Source organism: Pelecanus crispus, chromosome 2 (assembly GCF_030463565.1).
Source record: "Pelecanus crispus isolate bPelCri1 chromosome 2, bPelCri1.pri, whole genome shotgun sequence".
Classification (NCBI taxonomy): Eukaryota; Metazoa; Chordata; class Aves; order Pelecaniformes; family Pelecanidae; genus Pelecanus; species Pelecanus crispus.
Window position 1 is genome coordinate 97,154,509 of NC_134644.1, and position 27,966 is coordinate 97,182,474.

The 27,966-nt window shown below is 38.5% G+C and overlaps 1 protein-coding gene and 1 pseudogene across 1 annotated transcript; both read left to right on the forward strand.

The window, feature by feature from the left end:
- Window positions 1–740: 740 nt before the first annotated feature.
- Window positions 741–1,253, forward strand: LOC142592878 (protein SPMIP7-like; annotated as a pseudogene).
- A 5,585-nt stretch (window positions 1,254–6,838) lies between these two features.
- On the forward strand, window positions 6,839–24,616 carry SPMIP7 (sperm microtubule inner protein 7). The gene is given in 8 exon segments (XM_075705034.1): window positions 6,839–6,844; window positions 6,933–7,006; window positions 7,662–7,798; window positions 8,255–8,324; window positions 9,363–9,404; window positions 9,936–10,043; window positions 20,772–20,879; window positions 24,493–24,616. Coding segments are annotated over 8 exon segments (669 nt in total).
- The last annotated feature ends 3,350 nt before the right edge of the window (window positions 24,617–27,966 follow it).

The following is a 27,966-nucleotide window of genomic DNA, read 5'->3' on the forward strand; positions in this document are numbered from 1 at the left end:
GCTAAATGAAGACCGTCAAGCTTGGGATTAGGAAATGAGTGCTGCGTATTCTGACCTGAGACATCAATGGATTTGCCAACCTGATAGAACAAATGGCAAAACTCTGGAGGAAATTAAGCTGCGTGGAAAACGCTGGTGTCAATATGATTTACTTATTCCAAATAATAATTGTAAGTTTTCTGGATTTGCTTTTATGTGCGGTTGTGTTTGATAAATTTCGCTTGTGTTAAATCTGTGTTTCAGTTTTATTCATATTTGTGATCTAGATGCCAACAGAACAGCTTATTTTAAAATACTTCAATGAAAACACCATATAATACTTACTAAGATTGAAAACTTCTTAATTTTGCCTCTACTAGATGAATAAGTAATTGGTAGTGCCATTTCAAGTTGCTATGTGTATCCACTTGAAGGACTAGATTACTGTGGTACGCATGAACCATATTTCACACCAGGAGACATTTCATTGTGAGGTGGTTTCCATCGTTACCAAGCAACAAAAAACCTCTCTGCTCATTCAATGGCTCTGTTCTTTTTGTACCATACTTGATAAATCTCTTTTCAGGAAAGAATTCACTACTTAAACCACTGCCTTGCTCTTTATGGTTTCTATGTACTGATCTTCTGGAGGATGACCTGTAGTTTTACTGCAGTTTGTTGGCTAGGACTTCAGAAACTTGGAGAAACAGGAGCAAGTGGAGTCTTTTAAGTTTAGTGCCACATAAGGACGATAGAAGAGAATGCCCGTGGTTTCCCATGGAGCTGAAAGGCAGGCAAGTGGCTTTAAAAAGTCTGCCTTGTCACTTGAACCAGTTCACAAGATGGATCACCAACAGTATTGAAGTCTGTTAAAGAAGATGTGCGTGCCTGTTGCGAGAGGTCCTGAGAACAGACATGGCTTTGCCAGCTTTGAAGAGAAAAACAGTAATTCTTTCCTTAAATTCAATCCATTCACCTCTCCCGTAGAGCCGAGTTACCCTTTATTCCCACACAGGGATGATGTGCCTTTAGTGGATCCCTGCTCAGGTTTAGTGAGTCGAGGAGCAGGTGCTGACCTGCAGCCCAGTGCTGGAAGAGCTATTGAATCCCTGGTGGACTACAGTGACTGAAAACCTCACCAGCGGGTCCCCATCACAGGAAAGAGAGGCCAGCCTGCCCACTGGAGGCAGATGATCCTCCTGGAGGAAATCAGCCAGGACAGAATATGGAACTCCGGGTCTGTGTCAGCTGCTTCTGTCAGGGCACGGCTCTGAGGTAAAGCAAACTACTATTTTTATTTCTTAATCACCAAAGAAATTGGTGATGCTTAACAAATAAATGCAATTAGTTTCTAAACTCCATCCCCAAGGTCCTGAAAGAGCAACCTCGTAAAATATATTTGCCCTGGATATTTGAACTGAATATAATAACTGCAGTAGAGTGTATGATTCATTGTCCCTGCTGTAGCAAAGAGCTACCAGTCAGCAAATTCTACAAGCATTCTAATGCTAAATAAAAAATAAAAATCTTGGAAGGCAAGTAATGTTCTAAAAAAATCTATTTAGGTAAATTGTGACGTTATATATGATAGTCCTAGTGAGCACCCGTTTTAATGTAAACCAAAATAACAAACCACTCCAGAGTCAGGAAATCCCCTGGATATTTCTGTGTCTTTTAGTGTTTCCTGACAAGTTGCAGTGCAGTGCATTTAAAGACCTATTCCAGTGTCTAGCTGATCGGAGAACAGGAGTTCTTTAGGACTGACATTACATATTAGTCAAAGTACATATTACCCTCTTATTTTATAGCAATGTGTTACACATAAAGTTGGGTCTGATCATTTTGTATTGATTACAGCATCAAAATGGAAATTCACTCTTTTTAACGTGAAGCAAAATTGGGTTGGTTGTTAATATTCAGAATTTTCTGATGAAAATTCTGAAAAGCAGAAAGGGCTTCTAAAGGCAGACATAATTAACAGTAAGCAATATGGTTGAATTTTTATAAAGATTAAGCCAATTCCAATGATTTTCTTAGAGAAATGCTCATTACAGCTAGAACAAATTTTTATGAGGACTCAGGCAACTTGCTTATAGGTGGGGGGAGGCATTTCTTAGAACATGGTAAAGAAATGTAAATAAGCTCCTTGTTCCATTTTACTCTACAGCGGTAACACTCTCGCTTCACAGTTAGCTATACTTTATCCGTGTTATTGTCACCATAAAATCTCTATGTGCTATAAATACAGGCAATGTATTTGGTTCCTTGTTTCTGTCTTTGAACTTTGCATCTTAAAGCACTTTAAGCTTACTGCAGTCATATAACAGAACCCAAAAGAACCCAAGAAACCACAGAGGATAAAAAATAGACTCCATAATTTTCCTTTTTTTTCCTGCTCATCCCATATAATTTTCACTCTTATTTGTCAGTTACCATGCTCTCCATTTACATATGAAATTAGACCTCAGACACAAATCAGAACTGATCAACTGTTTTTTTCTGAAAGCCTCTGGAAAAGTGAAGGGGAAAGAAGATTTGAGAGATGCAATTCTATCTGAACATTAATTTTTCCAACGCAGAGAAAAGGGGAGACAGAGTAGAGATACTCTGGCAGATAGAGACACACCTGAAATGAACACAGACAAAAATCTGAAACTGATTGTCATCAAGTCCTACTCCTACTAATTTTAAAATATAGCAGGTCAAAAACAGTGCACAGTTTTCGAACGACAGTGAGGTGCAGTGAAGCTTGTGAGACTTCTGGTTTTGTGAAACCTCTCTGCATATGTCTTTATGTAGTGACATAAGAATCTCACTTTTTCCTTTAAAAACAGAACAAAAATATGTTCTGGCTTGCACGGCTTCTGGGAAACGGCTTAGAAGTGTGAATGTGTACATCTTCAGTTTCTGACTCAGAATCCAAACCAGAAATTCCCTAAATTCATTATCCGTCATTGGATCCTGCTTTGTCAGATTAGGAGATTAGTTTAAGTAATAAACTGAAACTGATAGTATCATTAAGCTTGTCATTAGTTAAAAGTGATAAGGCCAAGACACTGAGTTCCCAACTTGGACAAGAACAGATCGTGGCATTTTCAGTCCTGTGGATTGAGCAAATCATTAGGGGCATTGAAACCTCCAGAAAGTTGACTTAAAGAAAAAATTATTGCCATTTCTACGCTAGATCTTTCCACTGAAAGCAAAAGGAGAAGTAAATGTTAGAAGATTAATCATCCAGGCCCGTAGTGTCAAGATGGCAAATTACAGTATACAGTGCAAAAGCAGAGGTCTCACGAAATGCGTATGTACAATTATCAAAGCATATGTAAAATTATATACATGTCCTCCTAAGGACTTTGCAGCTGACATGAGTGTTTTACACATACAACACAAGGAGTAACAGTTGTAACCTTTAGCTCTTTAATCGATGAACCAGAGGAAGACTATTTTTATGGAACTACTAGGTTGTATGGATGGATATAGTTGAGGCATCTACCTCTTTACTGTAGAGGGCACTAGTACATACATATGTATTAAATAATTACAACATTTCAGACCTAAAACTTAATGGAAGCATTCCCATATGAGTGAAAGTTGTATATTTGCAGATAGCATTTAAAGTTTACACAAAGCTGAGGCAATGAAGATGCAGCCACCATCTTTACTGCAAACACGTGACCTGTTTAAGAGACACTTTCCAAAAGAATTGTTATAATTTGAGAGTGATTCAGTTTAAAAGCTCTTCATAGTGTAAAGATCCACGAATTCTGTCAAGCTTTTCAAAAGCAGCAACTTAAAGTTATAGCACAATGAACAATAAGCTCTTTTAAAAACCAGGTTGTATTATTTCAGTACCTACATATAGCATTAGGATACTAAACTTAGTCTCTTTTACTGAAAGCTGTGATTTTTCTTTTAAACTTTGTCAGAGTGATTAGTTCTGCAAGACCTAATTTTGCATCCTGCACAGTGGTTTTCAACTGTTAGTCTTTGTATATTTAGTAATACATCTTTCCCAAAGTCACCAAAAAGCATAATGCTATTTAATGGCACAGCAGTTTGAATGATACTCTCATACATATCCCTTACCTTATTTATAGGATTATTTTGTGGGTTTTATCCTGATTCCCTAAGGAGATAAGTTGTTTTTCATTCATCTCTCAAGGATAATTGCATGCCTGCAAGATTTTTAAAGGTTGAAGTCTGGGGAGAGGAAAGACAAAAATGAGTGTTCCTCTTGAGGGAGCTGAAACTCAGGCATTATAACATCTTTCTATTTGGCAGCAGCTCACTTGGTTGTCAGCATGTGTGTACTGGCTCACCAATCAGTAGATATGTGACTCTACAGTAACTGCAGGATATGGCCTCTTGGTGGGTAAGCCTGACCCAGTCAGGGAGAGCTCAAATTATTGGAATGTGAAGTTGGGAGGATGAAGGAGAAATAACTTTAGGAAATCAGTCACCTACTGCTTATGGAATAGCTTGTTTATTGCTTTCAGGTTGTCAAAGATTGTGTAACTGTAGAAATGCAATATGCAATTACTAGTTTGGGTTGCATTAACAAGCTTTTATTATTATGTTTGCTAATTTGGATACTTCCCTTTATACAGTTAGTACTGTACATGACAATATGTGAAGTAGGCCAAACCGTACCAACATATGTTGTGATATTATTTATTGCTTACTTTCATCTTCCATGTAATTTAATGTATTTTTGTGAAAGTTTGTAATTCAGAGTGGTAAGAGGTAATTGAACATTGGTGCATCAATTTTTATGAGAAGCCATGAGTTGTTTTCATCCAGTTTAAAACAATAAGGACTGCTGCAAATTGATTAACACAATAGGAAGCCCTTTCTTTCAGGTTGAAGAACTCCAGTAAAAGTTGCTTGTGTTCTACCTGACCAAAACCATATTTTTGTATTTTGTATGGATACCACCAATCACAAGGCAAGTGTCTGGTGCTCTTCTTGGAATGACAGAAAACATATTTAAATAATTTTGTTTCTAGTCTGCTTTCCATTTAACATACTTCTGGCAGTGATCACAGTACTGTAGTGAAATCAGGCTTTTTCATTTCTTCATCTAATTATATTGAAATAAGGGCTATATTTCAGGTAGCTGTATGTTAGCATGATCAGGGTTTAAAGGTGGCCATTACTGCAATAATTTTCATTTTTTGTACTGTTACTCTGGTTAAGGCATTTAAGACTGTAATGTGAGACTGATACTACCAATGTCAGTCAGTTATATGTAACTGGAGACAGAGTTAGAGCAAAAATACCAGAATGTACAAAAGATACCAAAACCTCATACTTGGTACAAATGCTCATATATTTAATACTTTGGCACTGCCTTATTTGGTGCAAGTCACAAATAAGTAAATCAAAATACATCAGTGATTCCATAGGGCAAGTCTAATTAAGTCTTTCCCATACTGAAAATGTAATGGCATCCTTCATCCTACACTGATGAGACTGTTCATAGTCCTTTAAGTGTTGCAAATGCTTAAATAGTTAGAAATTAGAATAGAATAGAATAGAATAGAATAGAATAGAATAGAATAGAATAGAATAGAATAGAATAGAATAGAATAGAATAGAATAGAATAGAATATTTTGGTCAGAAGGGACCTACAATGATCATCTAGTCCAATTGCCTGACTGCTTCAGGGCTGACCAAGTTAAAGCATGTTGTTAAGGGCATTGTCCAAATGCCTCTTCAACACTGACAGGCATTGACCACCTCTCTAGGAAGCCCGTTCCAGTGTTTGACCACCCTCTCAGCAAAGAAATGCTTCCTAATGTCCAGTTTAAACCTCCCCTAGTGCAGCTTTGAACTGTTCCCATGCATCCTATCACTGGATGCCAGGGAGAAGAGCTCATCACCTCCCTCTCCACTTCCCTTCTCAGGAAGCTGTAGACAGCAAGGAGGTCACCCCTCAGCCTCCTCTTCTCCAAACTAGACAAGCCCAAAGTCCTTAGCCGCTCCTCATAGGACATTCCTTCCAGCCCCTTCACCAGCTTTGTTGCCCTCCTCTGGATGCATGCAAGTACCCTCACATCCTTCTTAAATGGTGGGGCCCAGAACTGCGCACAGTACTCAAGGTGAGGCCGCACCAACACTGAATACAGCGGGATGATCACCTCTTTTGACCGGCTGGTGATGCTGTGTTTGATGCACCCCAGGATGTGGTTTGCCCTCTTGGCTGCCAAGGCACATTGCTGACTCGTAATGAACCTGCTGTTGACCAGCACCCCCAGATCCCTTTCTGCAGGGCTGCTCTCCAGCCACTCCTCTCCCAGTTTATACTTGTGCCTGGTATTACTCCGTCCTAGGTGCACAATGTGGCATTTGGACTTGTTAAATTTCATCCCACTAATCACTGCCCAATGCTCCAATCTATCTAGATCCCTCTGCAAGGCATCTTGTCCCTCAAGACAGTCAACAGCACCTCCCAGTTTGGTATCATCAGCAAACTTGCTAATGATGCATTCAGCTCCTGCATCCAGATAGTTGATGAATATATTGAACAGAACTGGCCCTAGAATTGAACCCTGAGGAACACAGTTTGTAGCAATGAACATTATACAAATACATCAGGCATGTGTGAGGGACTGCAAAGTGTGTTTGCTATGCCATTTTATAAATAATATAACAAATAGAAAGCTACATTCCTGAGAACTAGAGAGGCAAGGGCATTGTATTAGTTTTTAAACTTGTATGCACTATATTAAATTTTCCTTCCTGAGTAAAACTCCTAAGAAATAGATCCATTCTTGATCTCCAGTGCTGGCTGGTGAAGTATGTGAAATTGCATGTTTCACATTCTGATGCAAAACAAGATAGTAAGCTAGGAAAATGCAGGTACATACAGTTCACTCTTTAAACAAGCAATCATAGTATCATACATGTTGATAGCATTGCTTTCTGCCATGTATTTGATTTCTTTTAGGAATCAAGGGATCCTTCTGCAAGGTGGAGAGAAGAAAAAGCAAGGGACTGTTTCTACAAGTCAAATACTCAAAAGTGAGACAACGTTTCTTTTAAAGACAGTTTTTGCTTCTGCTCTGCTTCATTTTTTCATCTTTTTGCTACTATGCATCTTTAGGTAGCAGGACATATAAGACTACAATTTTTCTATCACTCAGAACTTCTGGTGTTTTAACAGCATTTAGCATAGCATTCATCTCATGAACTTTAGTTATCTAAAAGCTTGCATCCAGTCTGTGCCTTTCTTCTGCACTTCCTCTATAGGCAGTGAAGAGTAACTGGAGTTTCCAAAAGGGCATTCTATACATCTGTCTTCAACGCCTGTCACAGGCTTGATATGACTGGTGTCTAATCTCTATTTATGTCTCGTCTCACTTAACTGATTATTCAAATTTAGACAAAATAAACCCCATCATCACTGTAAGCTTATTGGAATATAAACTACCTCTTTCAATTAGTGAGTGAGAAATTTTTAAAGAAGATAAGCCTGTGAAACTGTACCATAACTAGTTGTTCCCCAACAAGCAACATATAATTCCAGGCTTTTAATTTCCCTTTAAGCTAGAAATATACACCTTTGTTATTTTCTACATCCTTCTTTGTCACATAATTCCTTATTATCTAGCTACCCATGTCATTCACTAATGATTATATGGAAACTTTTTTCTCTTCTTTTTTATTGTTGATCTAGAGCTTATGAAGAAGTTCCTTGGGATAATATTTTACCTTCCAAAATCCAGCCTGTAGAATCGACAGTGGAAGTGTTGGCTGATCCTGTTTCCCAGTGTTTCACAAAAAGGAGATACTATCCTGAACCTGAAATAAGCCAAACCAGTGAACAATTTCTTGCCAACTGGTTTTAGGTTTTGCTAATGAAATGTAGCCTAAATTTTGTGTAGGTCATACACATAAACCTGCAGCAGTGTTTTCAAATAAAAACAGAACCAAGTGAGCATTTAAGGTCATCAGCACACCCAGTAATTGCTTGAAATGATTTCATATTTTTCCTTCCCCCTCCCCTGTAAATTGGTACAGAAGAATATATGCATGCACAGTACCAAAAGAGGATAAGGATATTGATGAAAAATTGGTTGATAGGAATGATGCTGTAGCATAACAAATCTCACATTAAGTTAGTTTACTTGTGATTATTAACTGTAATAATTATTATTTTTACTAAACTAAAATTCAGTCCTGCAATTGGTTCCGACTGGTGCATGAAAATCTATTAAGCCAAATTAGTTAGCTAATGTTGCCTTACAAGAAGCATCTAATTATGATTTTAGGTTGTTGGAGGCTTCTGGGACAGATTTCAGACAAGAACTTTTACCTCTCCACAGAGACCTGTTGATTTGGAAGTTTCATTTTTTTGTGAATATTGGGGTCCTCTGAACACTTCCTTTGTGAAGCTTGCATACAGTTAATTATTTCAGAAGACTAAACTCAGCAGCATTCTATAACTAGAGAAGTTAAGATGCTTAATCAATAGCTATATGAAAAGCATACTCTAACATGCTTCTCCTGTGAGAGAGTTAAATATAAAAAGCAGAACAGAAGAAATCTATAAAGTGAATGCTTGTCATGACTGCATACAACTGATATTTTCAATGAGACATGACATTTATGAAAACATGGTAATCATACACATGTACAGACTCAAGGTTTTATCTGCTGTCTGTAGAATCCAAAACAATGTCAGAGTGGAGCATTTTAGATGAGCCCAGTAAAGGGTGACAAGAGGTTCAGAAGGGCTCAGATAAGAGCCAGGTAGAGACAGGGAAGGAAAGGTTGGTCAAAGCAAGACAGGAAAGCTAGAACTTGCCTCCTTTCCAGGCCATGAGCCAGCAGGTTTTCTTGGGCAAACTCAATGGGTAGGTGTGCTACTGGGCACAGGCATACCATGGGAGAGACAGGTACCTCTGCAGAGTGGAAGGGGGATAGAAAACACTATCATTATGGTTTCTTGAATGTTGCTATTTCAAAGGAATATAGACATGGTCAGGGAGAGCAGCTTCCAGGGACAGACCAAGAGAGAAATTCAGACCTGATAAGTTTTCCCATGTTCTCAAGAATTGAATGAGAGAAGTGTTACAAGAAGAGAAGTAGTTCATTTTTAAAGAATGCTTGCTTATACTATCCTAGGAAATTGAAGTCCCAGTATCTGATAATGAAATATTAAAAGATAAGATTCTGCCTGCTGAACTGGGTCATTTAGTGTATATGCCAGTCTAATAATTTACCACAGTCTTCTACCAAATTCAAATGAGCATTGCATCATTCCAAGAGCAAAACCTTGATTTGTCACCACCTCTCTTTTGAGACCTCATAAATATTTTATCAGAATATTCTGTCTGGTGAAAAAAAGGTGATTGATCTGTTTTGTCTTCAACAGTGTAAGCCGAAGTTCTCGAACCTGTCATATCCCTTTGCATACGTAAGTACAATGTCCCTGGGTTGTTTCTACTTTCTACATTTTTGATGAAGCCCAAGCAATCCATCTCTCATTTTCTGAAGCAAGAGTTTTAGATGGCCTACGTTATCTAATCTTAAGGTGTTTTCTGGTGCCAAGGGAGAGCACGTGCTTGAGGGTGACTCTAGCCTTTTACCTGTAAACTAGAAATCAGGATCTATTATGTCCTCTTTGGAAGACTATCCCAGTCTGATTATGGGCATAGCCAAAAGGACAAGAGATGACACATTTCTATCTTATTCCCATTCTTCCCAAGCCTCCTCTCTGCACATATGTACTAGAGCTGTCATTTGTTATGTGCTGCAAGTTCAGCAGATGATTGTTTTCACCTTGGGACGTGCCAAGCACACAGGGCAGTTCAGCTCCGTGTTTTTTCTTGTGGACCATTTTAATAACTAACTACAATTTTGGAGCATGAAGTATATAGTTCAGCTGCCTCCACCAGCTGTCTTATGAATAATGTACATATCTTTGATTTCCTTTCTATCCAAACAGTGGCTGTGTTGGTGCAGTAAATTTTGAAAACATTGACAATGCCAAAGTAGATTTAATCCCACTTAACTCTGTGCAAACTTCAAAGCCTTGCTACACAAACACTGCGCAGTATGTTTCTCCTATTAGCATGATTTTGATACTGCTTCTTGAGTTCTTGTTACTTGGGAAAGGGGAAAAAACAGTTAAAGATCTGGTCTTGGGCCAAAAGAATGAAAAAAAACTGCGGGGGGGGGCGCTCCTTATTCTTACTAATAATTTGAATGAGGACTGTTAACACAGGAAGCACAGTGGACTTTCAGATTCAAGGTTGAACTTGAAGAGTCCTTTCTAATAACTGAGTCAGTAGTAAATGACCTACAGTGGTAACTGCCTACAGTGGTCAGTGTAGGTCTGTATGAATCTAAGGGATCATTCAGCCTACATATACAAAATTCGTCAAGGAAGCTGATACAAAATGAGCAGAGAGATGTCTACTGAGATGATGGTATAACAGATTTTATCCATCTACTTGTGTTATGGTAAGCTTAAATGCAACCTGTTTTGACTAAGTATGAATTTGTCATAGAACATTAAAGCCTGATTCTTTATCGTATCACATTAGTGTTATAGTTTTAGGGAAATTATGCTCCTAACACCATGCACCACGCTTTTCAACCAGAAATGTTCATTACGGTTTTTTTCCATCCAGGGGTTGCTCTGTGGCCCAAGTGACCCTGCCATCAATCTAGTACAGAATGGTCATAATGGACTGACCATAACTGACTGTCGGACCAAAAGCTACCCTTAGTTGTGCCCATCTTGGGAATTAAAAGCTGCCTGTGGTAACGCCAATGCAATATACTGTCTTGGTATAATGAACTCTTCATGATCAGCAGACTCTGACCTAGGCTGGGATGAAAATCAGAGTATACTCTCCCTCCTGCTGTTAAGCTTGCTAGACTAATTCCACAACCAAGTTTTAAGAACTCAGCAGGCACCTTGCCCTTTTTATCAATTGAGAAAGGCTGCATGTGAAGGTAGCCTGAGCTCATCTGCTAGATCATACCCCAAAACATTCGACTCATAGCTCCTAAAGATGCTGACACTACCTAACACAGGCATTCCTGTAAATGCTCAGCAGCAGAAAATAGATTTGTGTTACATTCAAGGCTCAAGTGGGGAGGACATGGAAGAGAAGGTTCTGAGCTTAGCATCACCAGGAATTTCTGCTGATGTCATTCTGAATACAGTCCTTCCAAAAAAACTATGTTTATTTTCAAACTATGACATACTTTCATACTTCAAACGCTTCCTGTTCTTTAGTATTAATAACAGGTCTGTTGGGTAAAAGTACATGTGCCATTCTTTGATTGGTACTGTGACTTGAATATTGCTGTTAAAACTGTGTGATTTTTTACTTTAGCCACTAGATGGCCTTTGAGTTTGCAAAAGCTCCCTGAATGCCATTAGGAACACCTCCTGACTTTTAGCTAGAGCACGAACTTTGACATGCAAAGGTTTTCACTTTACACCTTTCCTAAAGTTCTCCTTAGCAGCTTGAGCTGGTATTAAGCATTTATTTGCAAACTTTTGAGCAAGTAGAATGGTACAAGTAGCAATGTAATGGTAAGAACTAAAAATGGTAAAACAAAAGAGGAAAGAGTCTGTTCTGTTTACTTAATCAGATTTTCTCTTTGTATAGGCCTTTCCTTTCTGTCCTTTCAGTGGTCTTGCACAGTCCACATCTGTGAGGAAACTACAGAAGGGATACTTTGTTGGGCGAAGCAGAGTGAGAGAAACTGTAAAAATATTTCCCTCTCTGTTCTGAAGAAAAGGCATAATGCTGGGCCTTATTCCCATAGGGCAAAGTATGTCCTAAACATTCCTAGTTGCTGGGAGCTGCCTTAGAAGTAGCTGGTATTTTTGAGCTCCACCTTAAGTCTGTTCATTTCTGTTTCTTACATCCGTTTCAGGGAGAATTCATATTCTTTTGTAATGCATCACATGCTGCCACACTTGTGAGGAACGGCACATCATTCTTCACACAGCCTTACTCACTACAGCAGTAGGTTCACAGGCAAAATAAGGTGCTAAGCATTGTACGATGGTCAAATTTGACTCATATTACTGCAACCAAGCCTATTAATGTCGAGCTCTTATGTGCATAATGTACCGTTCTGATTGTTTTATCTCACCTCTTGCACAAGTCATCTGATTTCTCACAGCCTTCATCTAACTTGTAACTTCTGCTTGAATTAGAATATAAAATACTATAAAACTACTATTGAGAAATGTGCTTTAAAAATACAGCACACATAGCATACAACATAGTGCTGAACAGAAATTTCTGAATTTGAAGGGAAGTTAGCAGAGCTATTAATCCTTAGTTCTGCCATGTCATACTGCTGTTGCTGTAGAGCTTTGCAGAACAGAAGCTGTGTACACTGTGCTGCAGACAGACATCTTGTCTGAAACTATTTGCAGCATATGGTATCATGGTGGATATATAAGTTTCAGCAACAGGTTCTGTATTACCTCCTCTGGTATTCTCCATGTCATTTTCCTGGGTTTTAGAGAGTGAGGCCATTGAGGGTTTCATTGATTTCTGGCAACAAGGAGACCAAGATCTCTGAGACCTAAAAGATTCTGACATCTCAAAGATGTGAAAAACTCAATTCCACCTGAAAAATTCTATTAAGTTCCTCATAAAATGTATTTATTCTCTCTGATTGTCAGACATCAAGTTTGCTATGAATGTAAGCAGAAGAAAGAAGAAAGTCAGAAAGAAGACATAAAAGTGATCCGTATAATTTTTTTTTTTCACTTTGTGTGTTTGCCAGTAATTCTGGAAAGATGTGTAAAGGTATTAAAGCTGCTACACTCCCACCAAAATCATTGAGAAGTTAGATACATGCTTTGGATTTAGAAGCCTAAATATGCTTTGTAAGTCTGTAAAATGTAAAAATCTCTTTGTAGATAGTCACTTTCACTCGTTCATGGACTAGCAGTTGCACTTCCTGCCTCTAGCACTTGGGCACAGCATCAGCACTCAGGCATTACTCCAGAGTGAGACACTATTCTTCCCCAGACCATGCAAGAAAGTGGTTGCCATTCAAATTATTAGCAAAGCTGAAACTAGCTAAGAGTCATCTGTCATGTAATTTTGCAGAGACAAACAGGAAGAGTGGTGAACCTGGGCATGTTTTGTATGTTACCCTTGCGCCCACCCTCTCTTCCTTTTGGCAGAACAGGAAACCATCTTCTGTTTTTCTTCTTTTTTCTTAAGGAATTAGAAAAAAGATAAAAGTCATGACTTATGCTGCAGTTGAGCCTAAAAGCCTCTAGTATAAGATCAGCATTGTGAAAAGCTGCTGTGCATATACCCAGCACTCTAGATAATACTCTGAAGTCCTTACCGTGCAATTTGGAAGTTTTACAGGTGGGAATCCAGGTGCAGTGGGATTAAGTAGTTTGCCAAATCCCATTGCGAATCTGTAGCCCTGTTAGGAATGAAACTTCATGTATCCCGAGCCCTAGCCTGTGTCTTGTTTTTTACCAAGCTCTGAGCTTTAAGCTATTGAAATGGTGCTTTGCTGAAACTTGGTTTTAAGAAGTATAATTAGCACAAAATTATGGCCTTAATCCTTAAAAGTTAGGCTGAGACACAAGTGAAGACTTAGGAATCTAAGTAATTTTTAATCCAGTTTTTCTCTGTGGTTCAGACATGGAATAGCTGTAGGACCCTTCATCACAGGTAAAAAACCATGTCATAAGTTTTGTGACTCATCTAGAAGTGCTAAATTTATGAATCTGAACTTATTAATCAAAACTATGTTCATGATCTGGTGACAGTCTAGGATGATCAGTGGGCATTTCTCTAAGGGAGCTGTGGAAGTGCTTTCCTCAGGTCAGACTCTTCATCTTCACACTTGACCAAAGATCCTGGATGGTAATTCAGTTCCCCTCATTCTTTTCCAGGCTTTCATTAAGCCTGTCTTGGGGGGAAGGGATCAATTACATCATCTTTTGAGGTCTGTTCCAGCCCTGGAATGTAGCATCGATCTTAATATCTTTGGTTTGTGTATGCACTCGTGAATCTGCTTTAGGATGAACTTGTTCCTCTCTTTCATCCATGGTTATATTGCAATGCATGCCTCAAAGCTGGAATCTTCTATCATTTCTTTGCCAAGGGCAACATACAAATTTTTTAAAAAGAAGAGCCAGTCAAAAAATTAGGAAGTTGTTGTGAAAAAGCACTCTGAAAATCTCTTTCTAATGCAGCCCTTTTTCACCTACAGATCTCCAAAAATCTTTTATAAAACCTACCATAATCTGTTTTACAACTCAGTGCTCCATCAAGTGGACTACATTGTCAGAGCACAGGAGTTGTAGTCTTGAATCACATCTTTTTATGCCACTAACTAGCGAGGTTCCAAAATGAATGCCCTGGTGCATTTTTGTATTTTCATCGTATGTTGCTTTTGTAATTTTGTTAGGTGTACTGGATGACAATTGTCCAGTGGATTGAGTGACTTCTGTTGTATTTTTTATTTTACTGATTTTTTGTGCGTAGTTTCTTTTTCTTGTGGGTTTTTTTCCCTACTTTCTCTACTTGTCTGCCTACTTTAAACTCTCTTCCTGTATTTGCTTTCTTTTCTTTCAAACCCATGAAGTGTAAATGCCATTGGAATCAATGAGTTAAGGGTATCTGCTTAGCAAGATATCCTGAAGAGGGATAGAACTGAGTATCTGTTCATATATTTTGCAGAACTGAGACCTCTGCGATTTTGTTTTCCTTGGTTATTTTTTCTTTGTTTCTTACTGATTTGATTATGAATTATTTGCTTATAATATTTATTTATTTGTGGAAGATGAATACTGCATTTGGTTTTATATGTCACATAGCTAACCATATACTAGGTAGGGAAGCAACTGAGAGCTAAAGAGTATGTTTTGTGCAGCCAGCCAGGCTTTCAAAAATAGCTTGGCAACCACACATGAAAACCAGAATTCTGAAAGAGCTCACATTCTGGGCGCACGTTGATTGCTAAGCTCCTGTGAAAATCTGGCCACAAACACCACAATGAAACTTTTAGGTGCTGAGCACTTCTAAAAAATCTGATCCCCTGTGTGTAACTGCTGCTCCAAACCAAATGTGTATGAAGGAAGAGGAGGACAGTCTCAATTCCGAGGAGTATTTTCAGCTCCCTTAGGCAAGTTACACAGAGGACGAAACTCTGCAGCATCGCTACAGTGACTTCCAGGAAGGCTCAGACTGCCAAATTCTCTGGGCACTTTTGAGACGCTCCATGTTATTAATAAGTGAAAATAAGTAATGATGCAATTCATTATTTCTTGTTATTAACAACTACTTTGAAAAAAATCTCTTTCTTATTCAGAAGTGCATTTTGAACCTAATAATTTTGAAAACTGTACAGAAACTGGTTTTACTGCATCATATGGATTCCCCACAAAATCATCTGCTGTTCTCTTTTTTTTAAACATCTTTATAGGTATGTAATTTTGTATCATTCTCCTCCACCCCTAGTCACCAGCTTTTTCCTTACTTGACCTCTTCCCCAATCAGCTGCTGAAACAAGGTTATGCTTTATGTGGTATTTTAGTTCTGCAGGTGTTTTAAGGGTCAATGGAAAAAAAGCCTCCCACGCTGGTGATGGGGATTTCCTCTGTAGCATTCATGGGCAGGTCTCTGGTAAATGCTCTGTCTGACAGACACAAATAACTCTCCTCCTTGGCATTGTTAGAACTCCCTTACACCCTCAGTGAGTTAGCGGTACTTGGTGTAGTAATAGTGTAGCACACTTAGTGCATCCCAGCATACACAGCAACAATTCATATCAATCAAGCATTATGTTTGCCTCATGCTTTTCTCTTTTGTGTGTCTTTTGTATTATAGCACAGCAACTTCCTGATTTCTCACTGTGGTACTTGTTGCAACCTACCTCTTGAAATTTGACAAAAGGAGTTAGACAGAGATTATGTTTTCTTGTTCCACATTAAAAGCCTCTGCCTCCAGAATTAAGTCAAAATCTGGCAGTCATTAGCATTTTAAAACTTGCTGCTCGTAATTCATCAGCTGTCATAATACTCAGTAGAGGGCAGTGCTTACACAATACTAACTACTATGCATTCTAACAAAGTGTTTACTTAGCAGCACTTCTGAAGCATCAACTAATTAATTGCCATAACACTGGTAAAGTAGATTATAGTATTAGTTTTTGAAAGTTTTTGAAAGATGAAGACTGAGGAGGCTGAAGTGTCTTGTCTAAGGCCACAGTTGTCTGTGCCAGAAAGAGGACAGGATCTGACCAAAATCCATTTCTGGAAGCAGTTGATTGAAATGGGAACTTAATACATACAGTTTCTCAGAAGACAAAGTCCTAAGTCTTTCAAATCCTGCAATTCTTGCACAAAGCTGTTCTCTGAAACTGCCCTTTATTCTTGGTTTCTCAAGCACATTGGACAAAATGCTACTATCACATCAGTGTATCTGTAGTGACTTCAGTCATATTTCTTCAGTGTAGTCAGCTTCCAACTGACTGTGTGCATGCATCCCTTATCATTTCAAGTTACCACAGAAACCTCACAGGCCACAATTAGCTGGGGACAGGACCCTATGCACCTTGCATAGTCATTTTCATGGGCTGCCTAAGAGGTTTCCCACAATGTATCTTTTCTTCAGAAACTGACAGCTTGTCCACCATGTATGCCTTTTTAGTGATTTTCCAGTTTGAGTCATTCAGGGGGTTGAAGGAGATGCTGAAATATCCTACTTTGACTTTTTCCAAATGAGATTTTATTGTTGGCTTGAAGTGCTTTCTTGATTCTGAAAAAATATTACCCCCTACTAAAAAAGGGGGTTGAAAAGGTTGAAAGCGGAATAAAACTGTTTGAAATTGTAGAAACAAAATGTTCTAGTTCAACATGATTAAAATTATTTCTGGGGAATTGCCATTTTGATGGTTTTATCCTTTTAGAAACCCCAAATCCATTTGTAAATACCCATCCCCTATCCTGCTTTGTTGGCTGAGGGAGAAGGGTATAAAATGCAACCCCAAATGCTCTGTTCAAAAATCCTGTCAGTCCCATTCTTCATTCTGCCTGTAGCATCTTGTTTAGACTTCACAAGTTCTCTCAGGTATATTCTTCCCCAACACAAGAGACTGTATGCATTGAGTTTCCTGACATAGATTCACATCTGAGGCATTTTTACCACAGGTTATTCTGCTTGGCAAATAGGATCATGGAGTAAAAGAAGGGCCACGAACGTGTGACATGTCAGTCTTCCTGGAAGGGAATTTGAGGTGGAAGCCAGTTGCAAGTCTTATGTTCTGTGAGTGAGACCTGAGAGGCCTGTTTTATAATTGCAGTAACCAGAAGAGCTAGTTAATGATTTAATCTGCTGATTTAGTTCTATGAGATTTATACAACAGTGTTTCTAAAAAAGAGTAAGATATTAGGAACTCTTTGCTCATAAGTGCAAGGTAAGAATCTACCGGATTGCTTTCACTAGACAGAATTTTTGCACAAAAAACTTGGATACCTCAGTTGCTCAATCTGAAGTGCTTGATCCAAGGTTCTCAAGAATTAGAAATTACTTGTGGGAACCTTGTTTTTGCTTCCATAAAAACAGCTGACATGGAATTTACATGGCAAACCTGGGCATCCAATGCCCTGGAGACACCCTAGAGCATCACTTTCAGCTGCTGCTTCAGAACAGTATGGGTCTCCGGCAGGTCCTGTGCTATACAGGGTTATTTCAGATACTTTAAGGTGTGTCAAATAGCTCTAAATGCCAGTATGGGTAGCCAAATAAATTAAGTCCACACTGTTTTTTCTGAACACTACCAGGAAATAAAAATCTTCAAAGACATCCCGAGATGGACATACGAAACAGAGGCACACCAAAGCAGAGGCACTCAGAATCACTACATTCCATTTGAAAATCTTAGAGCTTGCACAGATTCAACTGTCAACACTGTAGGTTTCTTATTGTTGGGACTAAGAGCTGCTAGCATGATAACAAGGAAGCATATGAACAGGAGAGATGTCATGGTTACAGTAAGAAAGCTTGATGACGACAGCATAACCACAGAGGAGTTTTGTATGTTGCCCAGTGGTAGCTTGGCACTTAGTTGTTTTCTTTGGCAGCAACAATATGGTTTAGCAGCTCATTAGAGAAAACACATGAGAGCTAGACAGCATGATCCAAAAACAAAAAACCAAAGGGGTGTTTTTTTAACCTCAGTTTCTTCTGCTTTATCACATACATAACCGCAGCACATTTTTGCATCTTCTTTGCAGGTTCCCAGGACAGCAGCTGCTTTACTGCAGCATAAGCTTTCTTACTATCCTCGTACTTTCAGCTTCTCTCTGCCCATCTTCTCTTTCAGAGCTATATCCTTCCCACATGTTATGAATATACCAACTTCTGTCAGTCCTTTCTAACAGACAGTCTAGAACAAATCTTCATCTTGGGTCATCCCCCAGGCTTGATTTTTGGATAATGTTTAGCCATTTATGATGCTTTTCTCTTTTCTTCTAGTTTTGCAAGTTTTAAAGGTCAGAAGATTTTATAAATCAGATGCCTCACAGCGCATAATGTATTTTAATATCTCCACAATTGTACAGTTATTATGTGAGTTAACTCCAAATAGGCTTATAAAATGTTGCAAGTTAATACAGGGCTTCTTGTTGTGATCTCCTTCTCTTCTCTGTAACACTCGTACAATTTCAAGAAAGTCAATGAAATTTCTTTATTATATGTGAGAGATGTATCTTGGTATGTCACACATCAGCAGGGTAATAAAACTCTGTTCATAGTCTGACTGACTTCTTCAAAGTGATATCACATTTCAGTTTTGGCTGAATGCATGTGCTTATACTCACACCCACCCAAGGTCCATTGTGTCCCTCAGTGGGATCCCTGCGTGTGCAGGTGAAGTTTTCTACACAGAGTTACTTCATCTGCACATAGCCTGATAATTGTCTTCTTTGACATGAAAAAGCAAATTTGTCTGCAAGCCATTTTGTCCAATTCTGAAAATATGTTCCACTGCTGTATTACATGTTCAGGCCTACTTGCTACCCCTGCATGGCTGCTATCAAGACAGAGAGCAGATCTGTTACTTGCTCAGCCAACAACTTGGCAATTCCCTATAGGTAACAGCTTCCCAAGTGCTACAAAACTCGTGTACTGATTCTACAAAGCCATCTTCTCTGCAGGGTCACGTACTGGAGCATAGCCCAGGGAATAAAGCAGTATATGAATGTATGGGTTAGTGCAAGGCTATTCCAAAATAAGACAAAGAACTAGATGGTCTTTCTGCTAATTATGGGTACAAAGACTACAACATACATGACCAATGCTCCTGTGGCAAGTATAGTTCACCCACAGTGCTTTGTTATAACTGTGGTAGTTAGACACAGCCTTTTGTCATTACCTCTGCTATTCTGGTGAGGAATTTCAGAGCCAAGTTTCCTGGTACACAAGTGAAAGAATTTTCTGATAAACGACACCTCACACATATGTCCACTTTTGTATCCTGTGCTGAACGGAGTTGCGGAGAAGTAGCTGATCAGCTGTACTGAAACTAATAGCTCTATGCACTTCATAATTAAAGGAACTGTTTATTTTTACCCAGAGTACAGGGGAACCAAAAAATACCTCAGAGATTATTTTAAAGGAGGCACTGTTATCTTTCATGCGGTCTGAAGACCCACAAAGGACTAATGCCGGCAAGGTTAACAATGCCAAGTACTTAGTTGATTCAGTGGATGAAATGGCTTCTCATGAGCTTTTACCTCCATGTGTATGGGCAGTCTGGATACATATATGATTCAGTAGTGTCCTATTTTGTTCTGTCAGTATAGAACAGTACTGATGATACTTTCTGAATAATTTCATGCTGTAAAAAAGCTGCCATATTGGGGGTTTAGATTGTTTTATTTTTAAACTTTGTGGATTATCTCTCTGACTTCATATTAATACCTTTTTTCTTCTTTAATTTTGTTCATCTCTGCTTCATCTTGCAGCAATTGCTATCAAAATTTTCTGTTGTGCTACCTCAGATAAGTAGAATTCTTTCCTCCACCTCTTTAAGGAACTTTCTTTTTGAATTTCACATTAAAACTTAGCATCAGAATTAAAAAAAGGCTTTAGTTTTCCAAGGTGTGGCACATACTGTCTCAGTCCGCTGGTGTACTCGAGCTAGAATTTCAGCTGATGTGTCTAAGCAATGTTAATAATATTAAATATACATGTAAATACATTCTTAATAAATTCTAGGGGAAAATTAGAGAACTTTAGAATCATTTAGGAAACCATTTGTAGTTTAGGCCATGAGAAATCACACCCATTGGCCTAAAGCCTGCTACCTAAATTCCGTGTTTGAAGCTGGAACCTAAATATGAGCTAAATCTGTATCACATTTGTAAAGAATATTTTGTTGCTTTTTGTGCTCTTTGCAAACCACATGACCCATTTGTTCTTTGAGGTTAAATGTTGTTTGTAATCATGAATTTTATACAGATATTCAACCTAAGCAAATGGGGAAAAAAAAGTCACTAAAGAACTCACTTTTGCCATGTCTAACCAAAGATTTTGGGTCAGATCATCAGCTAGATCATCATAAAGTTGTTTCACTGATCTTAAAGAAGCTATGCCAGTTCATACATTCTAAGGACTACTCATTATATTATGAAGAGTTTTTACCCCATCCATCTTTGATAAACACTAGCTATTTTAAAACTGACCTGTAAGTCGTATTTCAAGCCTATAGTCATTTAATTTACTCTTTCTCCACCCCCCACCTCCCCTTTAACTTTTTCCTTTAGCACTCCAAATATCCCTGGATACACTGGCAAGGTTCATTGGTCAGCAACCCACCCGGCAAATTCTAATCTTCCATCAACAAGCCCATCAATAATTGCATGAATGCGTGGGTAGGTATGAGGTATATTTCTCAGCTTGTTCAGAAAGATTACAGGGAAAATCCTAATTGCATTTATTCAGTTAAAGAACAATTAAATGGTAAGCATGGCATTCCATTGGCTTAAAAAATACAGAGCAGTTTGGGTTGGATCCCACCACATTATTGTCATGCTAATCTGAAATCCTTTTGAGGTTTTAGAATTTTTCTGGAACATCATGAGGTATGTATTGGGAAGGTACCTTAACACTGAGGTAAATCATGATTTCTAAATGTGAATTATTTCTACACTGAGAAATTTTTTCTTTAGCTATGGTCACTAAGTCATGGCTTAAATGACTTTTTTTTTTTTTTTTTTGATTGATTGATTGATCTGTGTGTGTTCTGAAAGAGGCCCACAAACGTCAAAGTTAAAAATTCCCAAAAGAAAAATGTGTGGTGGTGTGTTTCCAAAGTGGTGTTGGCAGACTTATGAAATGGATATTTGCTGTAGAAAAGTAGTTGTTAAAAATGGATGGGTTTACTCAGAAGGCAGAGAGGCAAAATCATGCCATGCCCCATACCGATGCAGCCCAGGACCCTGTGACTATGAAATCATCATAGCCCCACATCACTATTGTGGCTACCTCATGAAGTGAGTTAATAATCTTTATTCTCCCTTGCTCTTCCATGAAAAGCTTGTTAAAACTATGGGCCAATATAAGTATTTAGGTGTCTCACTCTTGTTGGTTTCAAAAGAGCTAGATACCTCAGAACAGCTGAAAAACTGTTTTCCTTTTGTTAGCACAAAGAGCTTCTGACATTGCCAAAGGACCAACCTAGCCTTTCTCCCAGAATAGCTTAATAACTAATAAGCTTCAGAATAGCTTAATAACTATTTGTTTTCCCTCTCATTTATGATTTTGTGCTTTAGATTCTGAGTTTTTGTTATCCATAATTATCTAGGACATGGTGATTCTGAGTTTTTGTTATCCATAATTATCTAGGACATGGTGACACTATCCCAAGTTTCCACATTTTCCTGAGAAATTTATCTTCCATTAAACTGTTTAATTGGCCTTAGAATTCTGTTCACAACACATCACACTTCTTTTTCAGCACTGCCAGTGAAAAGTATCCAGAAAAGGCTTGAGGAGCTTTAGGGAGCTGCCTGGCTTTTAAAGAATTCACCTTGTCAAGTGTTTCATCGTTGTGCAAAATGCACCGCCTTCCATTTCTGCTGCCCTCCATCCATTCACCTCTGCTCTTTTTCTCTTGTGGTTATACTTAGAAAATAGGCAGCCACCTGTAGTCACAGTTTGCTGTTGACAGGGAATGAAAATACGCAACAGTCTCAATAGGCTAATAAAGCTGAACTTGGAGCAGCCTGATGCAAGACTAACTTGCTTGTAAATGTCACAGACAAATAAAAAGGCAAATGCATCTTAGCAAAGATCATTGACAGACTTCAGACAGACACCCGATTTCAAGAGCAAAAAGACAGGCGCCACTGTGATCTAGGAAAGGAAGACATATCTGCTACTTCCTTTTACTTTCTACAGGTGTTACTGTGGATATAGTTCATAGTGGATGAATTTTCATAGTTTTTAGTGGATAGCAAGAACAGGGTTCTCATTCTGTGCTACTGGAGACTTTCCAGAACTGGGACAGAATTGTCTGACTTTTTTGAAGAAGGATGTGTAGGAAACAGATAGCAAGCATAATCATACTCAGACTTTGTACACCAGGTTTTGCTACCCTTTTTCTGAGCTGAGTGGTGCATTCCCCTAGGGGTCTAACCACTGGTTGCAAAATTGTAACAGTCCTATTTTACTTTCACTGGGGCTACTTGTGGAGTAAGATAGTGTTCACTGACCTAAGATGGAGGATCATAGCCCTCTATGAAACTGCTGTGTAAAACTATTAGGGATGCTGGGAATCTGCCCCCAACATTAGTTAGTGATGCCCAGAAAAGAGAGGTGTTTGACATTTGATTCCTTCCCTTTGTAAAATAAATGATAAAAATCCTGCTGATTTCAGTGGTCACAGGTCAAGCTAGACTGTAGTGGAGAGGTGAAGAGAGGTTATTCCTGGAATTTGGGGTCAGACTACCCCAATTCACCTCCACCTGCTTTTCATGTAGGACATGATCTCATACTTAACTGTTTTTAAAATGGTGAGCCCTTTTTTTCTCTCTTTGATCATTCTCAAGCCATGACTATAATAACTTCTCAGAAAGTAGCAAGTGATTGCATGTAGTGGATGTTTTTATAGCTGCTTTATTTGACATGTCTACAATATATGGTCAGTCTCCTGAAGACAATTATGGGTATCAGAGGGAGTCTCTTGTCTACTGCTAACATGGTCTAATAAATGTTCCTGTCAAAAGTATCAGCAATATCAGATAGACCAGGCAGCATGCAACCACTTCTGCACTGTATTTCTATTGCATGGAGCTTCTACAGTATGTGGGGCAAAATCCTTTATACCTGTTTTAAGCACTCTGAACTCAACAAGATTGTATAGGGTATAGAACAGAAGAAATATGGTTTCTTCATCTTCGAATATGAATAGTATTTTTATATGTCAAGCTTTATTGATGTATTTTTACTCTATTTTTATTTCCAGATAATCTCAAGGTGAAGTCAGAAAATTAGGTTTCGAAGTCCTTTAAGTGCAATTAAATTCTGGCAGCATTATTTAGCTTTTGCATAGGAGGAAATGCTTTCTGTGTCATTTTGTTTTGTGTTTAAATGAACTGTCCATTGCTACCCATTTACACCATGAGTTGTATGGAAATGTGTTTGCCTTGCCATAGTTACTACAAGGTAGTGCTGGATTTAGTTGGATTTTAGAGAGACAGATTGCACCTTTTCAGCACGTTGCTTTGGAGATTTCAAAGGGATCTTTAGGTCAGAAGAAACTATTTTTTGTTTGGAGAGTGAGTGAACATAAGACTCTGTGGTCAGCTCTGTATCAGCCCTGCTTTTGATTAGGTGTTTTGCAACAGAGGAGCTACACCAACTTAGGTTCTAGGTATAAGATTATAGTGTCTCTTCCTCTAAAAGATTAGAAGAATATCAGAAGGCTAGCATAAATTGTTCCCTCCCAGACAATCCCTAGCATATTTCCTAATCCCCATCCCAGTATTCTATACCACGAGGACTGGGCATCTAGAGCAGGCATGTCATGGTGCCAGCAAAGTGTTTTTTCTAGGCTTGGAAGCCAAACCTCCAGCATCACCAGTTAGCCTTCCAGGCAACACAGGGCCTTATGTGTTTGAATGCATTCAGCATGCTCATGGCAATTTGCCACAGTGTGCAGGTTAGTTGTGAAGCAACTGTGCGTGTCCAAGAAAGGCTGAAAAGAGGCAGAACACACCTTTCTTGGCTGCTGTAGGGATCTATCTTTCAGCATGTTACATCTATCCAGAAAGTAGGATTTAAAACACTGAGGAAGATTTGTCACCATTGCTCTTAAGGGGGCTAATTTTAATACTATGGCATATTGCAAATTACTAATATTCTCTGAGGCCAATGGGCATAACTGTTTATGAAGAATGCAGTGAGAGGGAAGAAGAGGAAATATTTAGCCATATGAGAACACGTTTTAAAAGCCTTTTCTTCTCTGAGTTTTTGTGACTGCAGATACATAGCAAAACACAGAAGTTCGTCTCGGTATAATCACCAGGGAACTTTTGCTCAAATGGTGACTCCAGTTAGTCCTCAGAATTCTTTCAGCAAGAGAGAACGAGAAACTATTCTAGTTTAGAAAGTGTCAGTCCTTTTTACCTGCATAACTGAGAGCCTCAGTGTCTGACAGTGAGGAGGAAAGAAATGTGTGAAGATGTGTGGATACTTTAAATACGGAACAAAAATAAAATAACATAGAATTGTGTGTTTGTGGTAGTCCTTATTACATTATTCTCATATTTATGACTTACTAGTGTTGACAGTTAAAACCATATTAAAAACAAGAGGAGTCATAAGTCAAAGCCTTGAGACTTGCTCTCTGTACTGGATTGCCTTGTTAACTAAGGTAGAAAACAATGCTGTAGCTGTTCCATCCATTGACATAAATGTTTTGTGTGTATATGTATACACACACACTCATGCAGACACACATATGTAAATGTATTATTAACTAAGAAATCATTACAGAGCAGCAGCCCTTCTCACCAGCTGTCCTAAACATGCCTTGCAAAGATGGTTAAATGTCACAGAGTGATATTTTAATCTTTGCTTGTACTGGCTCTGTGTGTAGTAGTGAATAAAAGGAGCCAGGTTATGTTCTCTGGTCTGGAGGCTAATTAAGACTGTGTGGCTTGCACCCTTGCTTAAATTCTCTTATGCTTAAACTGAAAAGAGTTAAATGGGGAAGATGGAGGGCCAGTACATAAGCCTTTGTCTCAGCACTGTTTTATTTTCTGGTGTTGGTGTAGACATCACGAGGAAGTTGCATCCCTGAGAAAGAGACAACCAAATGCGAATTTGTAGTTCAGGGAGTTCTACTGTGCTCCAGGGACCAAAATAGCCCAAATAGTTTATTCTAATTTGGACAGCCTGGCAGCTTGCTCAGAAGTTTCTGCCCTGAGGTCTCTGGTGAGTTGTATTACCCAAATCATCTATATTGGTGCTCTGTTACCTCTCCTGCTTGCATTTCTCCAGTATGCTTTTGAGGTACATATGTGTGTAACACATTTATAAGAAATAGCTTTTCCATATCCACTTAAGGGCTTTCTGTGGAGGATTGTAAAATGCAGACATGGTGAAAGGCCTTTTCAAGAGCAGACTGAAGACTCATGGGAAATACTGAAAGGTAGGGAATATAAACCACAGAGCCAGAAGACAGCAAATCCCCAGAAAAAACTAACATCCCTCAACAAAGGGGTTAGATCCTCAGCAGCAATAATGGGAACTGAGCATCCAAATCCTTGATGCTGCTGTGCAAATCTCAGTCATACAAGATATACAAGCCCCTAGGGAATGTGAGATGACAGCTAAGCAAGACAAGCACTGACACGAAGGTATACCATTTCTCTAATAAGACTGTAGAAGATTGTCTATCCTAAAGTGGAGCGGAAATATTCCAGTTCTTGAAATGTCTGACCTAACATAGAAACTATATCACTTTTAGCTCTCTGTATTTTCATCATGCACAAAACAATGACACCTGATTTTTTAAGAGAGATCTAATCAGTTTCTCTGTATGCATTAAATTGGAACTAACGGGTACACGTGCAAAATTAAAGCCTATGTGCAGGTACAGGAAGGATGCAACCTGCCTTTACCTTTTGTGCCTGTCCGTTTTGGAGCTGCACATGTATACAAGTCAGTGAATATTTGAGATGAAAACATAGTCTCTTTTGCGAATTTGGCTTATTATGTCCCATTGAATTATTAAGTACCATATAAAAATATTTGCAAATTTGTTACTGGTTACAAAGGCTGTGTTGTTATATGCTTGAGAAGGATGCCGGTTAAATCTTTCAGAGCCCCAACTCTGCAGTGCAGAGAGAGTGATCTGACTTTGGGTAAGAATGTAGGAACTGCCTTTGTGCAATGCAATGCAGTGTCACAGGCTCTATCTTCTACAGCAACTTAAATTCCATTCAAACTAGCAGATGAAAACTGATTACATTTTAAACCAGCAGTGGGCTGAGAACACTGACTGCAAAGACAGATGCCATCGCTTGAGTAATTTCAGATTGGATGCTTTATGTATAAAAACATTTTACACATGGCATAATTAAAGCACAATAATCTAAGGAGATGGAAGCTACATTTAAAATGGGGCAGGTTCTCAGCTGGATAACTCAGCATAGTTTTCTCTGACTTTACAGATAAGAGCAAAAATCTCTACATCTAATGAGTGACAGCTGTGTGTTAGAAATCCTCTAGATAAATCAAAATTGTAAAAAAAATTGTAAGGATGATTTCCACTTCTCCATACTGCTAGATCAAGCTGAGGAAATTTATAAACAAATAAGCAGTGGGGAGGAAAGGTATTTTTTAAAGTCAGTTTCTGGTTACTTTCAGTTTCTCTGAAAACTTGAACAAAGAGCAACAAGCTCTTGGGCTTGAAGAGCAGAAGGAAGGGAAATGCTTGTATCCAAACTATAAAGTCCCTCATTTCATTTAAAATAAACTAATTAAAATAACAAAAAGCATATTTTCAAACTGTTTTTCCCATGAAGAAGTTCTTATGATTTTAACAAATCAGTATTTTGATCCTAAAATTTTAAGATAGTATTCCTTGAAACCTCAAGGAGAGAAAATTTCATGTACTGAGACAGAAGAACTTACAAAAGTAATAATTAAAAAATAGGTATGTGACATACAAAATGAGGCCTATTCCTGTTTCTGCTGGCTGCAATAGCATTGCTTTTGGTAGTAAAGACAGAAGGGGACTCTTGCCATCATGTCAATCCTATAAATAGCACCACTTGATTTAATCTGAACCCTTCTAGATTCATGTGATTTGTGGTATGGTGAACTAGTTATTGCTATTTTTAAATTTTCTGACTCTTCCACTCTATCCTAAATAGAAACAAAAAAAACCCTAGAATATCCTTCCACTTGATACTGTGGCATATGATATAAAGTATATAATAAAGTATATGAAAGAGGGTTGCTATTAAAGAATCTCAGTTTTGCCTCCATTTGGAAACCACCGAACAAACACTTTAGTTCATGGGACAACTTCTGCTTTCCATCTCTTAAACGCCTTGCTGAATCATAGGTGTTGTTAATCTGTACACGGTGTTCATAAAGCAGTCAAATTTCAAGTCACTAAAAATCATTTTTGGATCTGTTCCTTTGAGTTATGGCATCGACACCTAGATGAACAGGAACAGAGTTGGCTTCCGGTGTGTAGTAAAACCACTGAAAAACAATGCTGCCGTGAGAGAAATGGTTTCCTGGGTAGAATTTAGCTGGTTTTCCTTCTACAGTCTTCTAAAGGCTTCTGAAAGTGTAGTCTTCTAAAGCAGAGCATTTACACCACACAAAAGTTCACATTTGCAGCTTGTTTCGCAGAATTTCTCTTTATAAGCAGCAGGCTTTGGAAGTTAAGTGATTTGAAGTCATTTTGTGTAAAGTAGTTGTTAGCATAGTGACCGT